Raw genomic sequence first — 7,204 nt, 5'->3', positions numbered from 1 at the left:
CAAATCTCATAAAGCCCAATCAGCAGCAGCCACTAGCTACGACGATACCCAGCCGTATATTTGTTTAGGACTTGCCAAACGTTATTCGCACTCGACTGCGCCCGCGATAACATCGCGTCATTACAACACGTGTATACCGCGGTATACATAACCCACTCGTATTCCGTTAACCGCAGTGGCTCGTCAGGGGTGAATTTGAGACTGCAGCGCATCCTCGTACTATAGTTAAACAGGATGACAGAATAATAATAACAATCTATGAGAACATTTATTTACGAGTTTAAATAGTTTTTACGGAAAATCACTCAGCTATGTATACCTATCATACACCAGGTATATTATACCTGTACATAATAGTTGTGGGTGTCTCGAGTGTCACTCATCATTGAGTTAGCGCCCTAATGGATTCGTTGAACTTAAATGTAATGATAAACCATTGTATACGTTTAAAAACGATTCTGTGTGGAAGCGGTCTATACGATTATAATTTATTTACATTGTAGTTTAGTAGTTTAATTATACACTATACCATAATAGCCAATACGTTGAACTAATTCTTGCCGAAAACGAATCACATAATTTTATGTCATTACATAGCTTGATTTAATATTAATAGCTGTTACTTAGTAGGTAGTTCATTTATACAGAATAACCTATTACATACGTAGCGGAGGACGGTGTGAATAGGTTTATAGTACTTATAAATAGCTTAAAAGTTAAAATTTAACACTGAATATTTTCAAAATTGTATTGTGTGATTATTGACACAATAATAACAAATGATGAAAAGATTCAGGTTTCCTAAAAATTACATTTCTTGAATTACAACAAAATAACTAAAAACGTTTTCTTTCGTTTAATTACCCAATTTCGTAAAAAATTTAACCATAAAATGTATATAAAATAATTGTAACTATGTACCTATCTGGCTATGTGTATCTATAATAAAACTTTATCATGAGGACATTTTTACGTAAGTTGTTAAGACTTAACTATTAAAATTTGAAATGTTATGAATTATTTATTAGATCTTCAGATCTTGTAAAAAAAACTGAACCAATGTATTTTTGATATTTTAAAATTGCTAAGAAACTTTGTATTACATTTTCAAGCTTTTTGAACGAGCAAAACATTTTTGGTTGATATTTATAGAAAAAACAATGAAAATGATTCCATGTCCTAGAATAGGCTTATATATAAGTATATTTAATTTATTTCATAACAACAAATGATTTTGTGTCAATTTGTTTTTTTAATTGAACAGCGATTACTGTTTTATTTCTATTTCATATTTAGCAAGTCTTTCATTATTACCTATTTAATTATTTATTATTGTTTCATTATTTGTTCAAACTAAATTAATTGAGTAACATAATATTGTTTATAGTTTAGATAGCCTCCCCCGATTGTTTACTCACTGGTATACGATAATGATATAGTATAAGTTTCACCTTGCCGATATAGATTGTGTGTACACGACTCAAGTTTCTAATATTACTTAAATAATATATTTTATTTTGTTTTTCCAGCACAAAGCCCTGTACGTTGCTTCCGACGAGAGCGTCCGACAGATATACTTGTCAATGTGCACTCACCGGTACGACAGCTGCTTGCGGTGCGTCCACGACCCGTATTGCGGATGGGACAAACAGTCCAAGACCTGCAAACCCTACCAGCCAGGGTAAGTCAATACGTGGTAATACGATGATGATCAATACGACGATAACTGAACGACCGTTCGTTGTGTTTTTTTACAGGCTCCTGCAGGACGTGACCAACTCGTCGCGAAGCGTGTGCGAAAGCTCGGTGGTCAACAAGAGGCTGACCGTGACGTTCGGCCAGAGCGTGCACCTCAGCTGTTTCGTGAAAATGCCGCAAGTGCTAAAGGTATACCCGGTCACCTGGTACCACCACAGCAAGGAAAAGGGACGGTACATGGTCTCGTTCAGGTAAACTCAATAACAATAATATATTATTATGTGATGCGGGGCGGTCTCCACTACCGTATATTCATAATAATGATGATGATAGTAGTAGTAGTAGTAGGTAGGTACATCGTTTATTATTCAAACGACTGCAGCTGGGGGCGACGACGAAATTCTGCGAAGAAATTAAATCAGAAATTCGAAGCTCTCCGGGTAAAGGAGAATATTTTCCCAAGGAATCGCTGACGACTGCAATACACGGTATATGATATACCGAAATATACGCGGTCCCGGTACTCGAAGAAATTGAATTTACATTTATTATGTACCGGGTGGTGTACCGAGCTCTCGGCAATTGTTTCGCGTTCTGCTCGCGCAGCGAATATACGGGTAGGTGGGTATAACGATCGCGCTCCAATTACGCAGTGCGCTGCACCTATATATACCGCATATCGTTCCTCCATACCGCGGCTGCCACCACCACCGTCGTCGTCGTCGTCGTCGTCGTCGTTGTCGTCCACGTTTATAATTCTTAATTTTCCACCCCGGCTCACGTACACGTCGAATTATTATACTACCCTTGTTACTAACGCGCGATCCGATAACCGAGTTGTCCCTCGCAACGCGACCGTCGTCTTACGTCCCGCCGTCGGTCATGTTGTTATTATTATACCATTAGTGGATTCGACGACCGGAATACCTACGTAGTTTTACCAGTGGCGAACGCGAGTCATCGAATAATAATATAATTTACGATAAATTCGGATCGAGTTGCGCTCGACCCGACGACATTGAGCAAAAGACTCTATTTTTATTATTATTATTTTTTTTTTCTTTTATCGGAATTCAATTGTACCGCAGTTCTCATGTAAGACTTGTTTTTAATTTTTTTACAGCCGAGTGGAAAAATATATTGCGACCGTCGAAGGTGGCATGGTGATCGTCGGAGCATCGGAAGAGGACGGCGGCCGATACGACTGTCAGCTGGCCGGCGCCCTGTTGTGCACGTTCAACTTGACGGTGGACGCGCATCGGTGTTCGCCACCGGCCCGGTCGTCTGACTACCATCGGGTGTACTCGGACTGGTGCCACGAGTTCCAGAAGTATAAGAGCGCGATGAAATCTTGGGAGAAAAAACAAGCTGTGAGTATAATAACGTAAATTATGAAATACATGTGTAGGGATGTACTCGTGGAAGGCGACTATAAAAAACAAAAACAAACTTAAATCGTAAGATCTCGAAGGTAGCTGAGAAATTTATCGATAGACAGACCTTTTACTTTCCGTTACCAAATAAATATAAATAAAGTGTAGATAACGTTTAACGGGACGGGACCGAACGGTGCGAAAGGTATAAGATTTTTGGGGAAGGGAGTCTTATTTTCGACAATCGCTATCCCGACGTATTATTGTAGCACGTCGGCGCCTTTTACCGTGCAAACGAATTCTTTTTTTCTTCCGTGTTTATCGAACGCCGTAATCTAATTATTCTCGACTCGTGTTTAGAGGGAATTGTTTAAATTATTCTGCTCGTCGTTTAATAACGTTTAAAGTTATAGCCGCTGTATAAACGATGTTTTTATTATACGAGACAGTAAATCAAATTTCAAAATGGTGGGAGAGGAAGAAGAGGGTTGATTTCGAGAACGAGCCAAAAAGATACCGCGTGCGCGACGACTGACGCCAAGAAACCGTTGTATCGGAATCCGCGGAAAACTTTTCGCCTCGCCGATTAGCGTTTCGGACATACTTATTTTGGGATAACAACTCGTCGAGTAATTGAAAAAGTTCTCGGGGAATTAAGACGCGTACGATATTTTAATGCAGTTCGGAGATGACGTCATCGTTAATTATTCGGTAAACTACCACGTTGACTTATATAATATAATATATATTATATAAACGTTTAATAGTATCGACTTTTCTCGTATCACGCGAGGACATCTGTCGTGCAGTGTCTCATATTAAAATGATACTTTATTATTATACACTGTGCCCGATTTAATTGCTCGATTAATTGCTCGATTAATCGATATCGCGATATACGAACACGTCATATAATATTTTATAGGCTCGTGTACACGATAATTCAAATACATGCTCGCAAACATATTCGTACACACGAATGAGGATTCATAAATGTGCTTTTTTTTTTATCGATCTCAAAACATAAGAACCCCACGTGTCTGGTCATTAGTTTTAGTTAGACACTATTTATAGGACTAATTCTGCAGTGTGTATATTATATTGATTATGATTTACTCGTGCCCTGCTGAACGTATACAATATACTCGTATTTAGGTAGTCATGTTCAGTCACATTTTACCCATATATTTTATACCTATAATATTCGATAGTACGATGTAACGTTATTATACCGTGTGTTTTTTTTTTATGCATATCACAGCAATGCAGTAGCTCAAGACAAAACGAGACCGCGATTGCCCAGGGTCTCCTGTCAAACGAATTAAACGCAAGCCCGGCCCTATAAGGAGGATACTATACACGAGAATATACGAGGTGCAAGCAACCGTCGCCACTACCACCACAGCCACCACAAACACCATCCCCATCCCATGTTCACGCTATAATATATATATATATATATATATGTATATTGTATTATAATATGCGTTAATGTTATGATAATATACCGTCATCGTCGTGTCAGTCGTTCCACCGCCGCGGAAAAATAAGTAAAAAAATGTAATAACAATATATAATATATATTGAATGAGGTAAAAGCGCCATCATAAATAGTCGTCGTCGTCGTCGTCGTCGTCATAGTCGTTAAGTATAATATAGTATAAGAGGATTTTTTTTTTTAATTTTAATGCAGATTCACGTATATAATATATAATATACACCTGTAGGTATATAGGTGTTTGTACCTAAAATACGTAATACATGGAATGTATGTACTCGTGTATACGTATATATATTGTATATAATGATATGTATAATGTATATTGTGTACTTTGTATATTAATAATTAGAATTTAATGTACAGACTGCCTATATAAGCTTTAAACTATAACCGCGACGAGCGACGGCCGATATTATACTATACCTTTTTTTTTAACGATATATACATATTTTATCTACAATCTTCTGTGATAATGTAGCTGTTAGGTTTTTTTTTAATAAATATATGGAAATAATATGTTATTATACTACCCAATTAGGCATAATATTTTATAATATGATAGAGTGAGCTTCATATTATTTTTTCCGTTTTATTTTTTTACAATTTTTTTTCAATTTTTTTGCGTGGCTCTTTATTATTATACATATAACAGTAAAGTTATGGTGCTTCGTTATAGCAATACACGGTCGTGACGTTATAAACATAACACTATTTTCATTATAGTGTGTAGGACCTATATCATGATTACATTTTTGTATTATTTTGTATTATTTTATTACTATTATTATTATTATTATTATTATTATTATTATTATGATTATTATTACGACTATTATTATTATTATGTATTTATTTTGACAATAAGACTCGGTTATCACTAAGTATATTATTATTACCTCCCCCCACACTCTTAGCGTAATACAATCAACTTTGTATTTTTTAGTTATATTAGTTTGTTAAAATTATCTCTGTTCGCTTAATTAAATAATGTACTTAAATTATATTTATTTGTATAAATTATTATTGTTTCCGATGCGATTAGAGCCTTAAGCGAGCTCAATATATTTTTTAAAATAAGGTTTAAAAAAAAAATTACAGTTAGCACAGTACATAATTCCAACAAAAATTGTATACCTACACTGCGTAGCGTCTAGACCTAGCCAACAGTAACGCTTAGGCACTATCCCGGCGCTAAATTTATTAAATAATTATATGAAAACAAAAAACAAAAAAAAAATACAAAAAAAATCACAAATAATTTTTAAAAAATAATTCATTTTAACTCGCTCCTTCCCATTTTTTCAATTAGCAATATTGAATAATATTTCATCATGTACAGAATTTTTGACTTGCATGATTTTTATCTATTTTAGTTTCATCGTAGGTACCACTACGTATTTTCTTCGAAATTCCATCCATTAAAAAAAAAGTATCTAACCGTAATACGCATAAAAGTACGTACATATTATATATACTTTTTACGAGTTATTACTTATAAGTATACATAATATATATGTATGTATACGATATTATATTAATTTCACGTTCATTTTTTAGAAGCTACGGATTTTTCTATACTGTAAATACAATTTGTTTAAATATACTTGTTAAAATATTTTATAACTTTAAGACAAGTCATTGTTGTACATTTATTTTATTTTTTTTTTTAGTTATATAAGATTATTGTATTTAACAGTAATATTATTTTAAATAACGTGTACGTAAGACTAAATAGAATTTTTTTTTTTGTAACCAAAAAAAATATGTTTAGTAAGAAGACAACAATAATATTTTTTTTCAAAAAAAAAAAGCTGTGTCAGTTATTTATTTTCCCCGGATCCGTCTTCCACGAAAAACATTTTTTGAACTATTTATGAAGTTCAAGTGAAAATTAGTTCCCGCGTTCCTAAATACCTAAACTGATATTATATAGGTACATTATCCTTACCATTATTATTCATTATCATTTATTACATTGTTGGTCATTTTAACGACCCATTACAATGATGATGTATCACACAATACTACGATATAAACCAATCAAAAATATCTTTCGCTCGTCACCTAAATCGCTTTTGTTTCTTTTTCTATTATTCTTGCCTTTTCACCGTCTCGAACAGTAAGATACCAGGACGTAGGTATTAGACTTGGTACACCACAGCATCGCGGTGGAACTGTCATCCGCCTGAGTGCATTGCTGGCCTGAAGAAACCAACGTCATGAACAATTCCACCTGCATGATGGAGTAGACAACACCAACAGTTGCCATGGTGTGGGCTGGAGAGAAGTGTCAGCCCGCGAATATATTATGAGGGCTTTAAAACCCATGAGATACCTAATGTATGTGTTCTGTGTGTCTGACCGTTGTCCACTTTAAACATGATTTTCCTTTCGCTTCTTTATTAAAAATGTATTATTATTAATGAACTCGTAATTCAAACTCTGTGACTATAATATGAGCACAGTCTGAGCCACCTCACCAGATTTTTCTTCATTATTATAAGTCACGATATACCTATAATGATTATTTTATTTATTACACGCGTAGGTTATGTGTAATATTGATGGTTACTATAAATTTTTTAGTATGCCAAAATGTTTCTACCTACTATAGCAGTACATATACGATACA

The 7,204-nt window shown here is 34.6% G+C and overlaps 1 protein-coding gene across 1 annotated transcript; it reads left to right on the top strand.

Annotated features, from left to right (window-relative positions):
* The first annotated feature begins 1,508 nt into the window (after positions 1-1,508).
* LOC111029015 (semaphorin-2A-like) lies at positions 1,509-5,809 on the top strand. Its single transcript, XM_022307836.1, has 4 exons — positions 1,509-1,681; positions 1,758-1,949; positions 2,822-3,068; positions 4,333-5,809. Exons 1-4 carry the CDS (start codon positions 1,584-1,586, stop codon positions 4,414-4,416), a joined length of 621 nt encoding a protein of 206 aa, XP_022163528.1. The 5' UTR covers positions 1,509-1,583; the 3' UTR covers positions 4,417-5,809.
* The last annotated feature ends 1,395 nt before the right edge of the window (positions 5,810-7,204 follow it).

Source organism: Myzus persicae, unplaced genomic scaffold, assembly GCF_001856785.1.
Source record: "Myzus persicae strain clone G006 unplaced genomic scaffold, MPER_G0061.0, whole genome shotgun sequence".
Taxonomy (NCBI): Eukaryota; Metazoa; Arthropoda; class Insecta; order Hemiptera; family Aphididae; genus Myzus; species Myzus persicae.
The sequence above is the reverse complement of the archived record's forward strand: the minus strand, read 5'-3'. Positions and strand labels throughout refer to the sequence as shown.

Bases quoted from the DNA above. Each gene is read 5' to 3' on its own strand.
- LOC111029015 (XM_022307836.1), top strand. From the start codon at position 1,584: ATGTGCACTCACCGGTACGACAGCTGCTTGCGGTGCGTCCACGACCCG. The intron at 1,682-1,757 runs GTAAGTCAATAC...GTTTTTTTACAG, and splicing joins TGCAAACCCTACCAGCCAGG to GCTCCTGCAGGACGTGACCA. The intron at 3,069-4,332 runs GTGAGTATAATA...TGCATATCACAG, and splicing joins CTTGGGAGAAAAAACAAGCT to CAATGCAGTAGCTCAAGACA.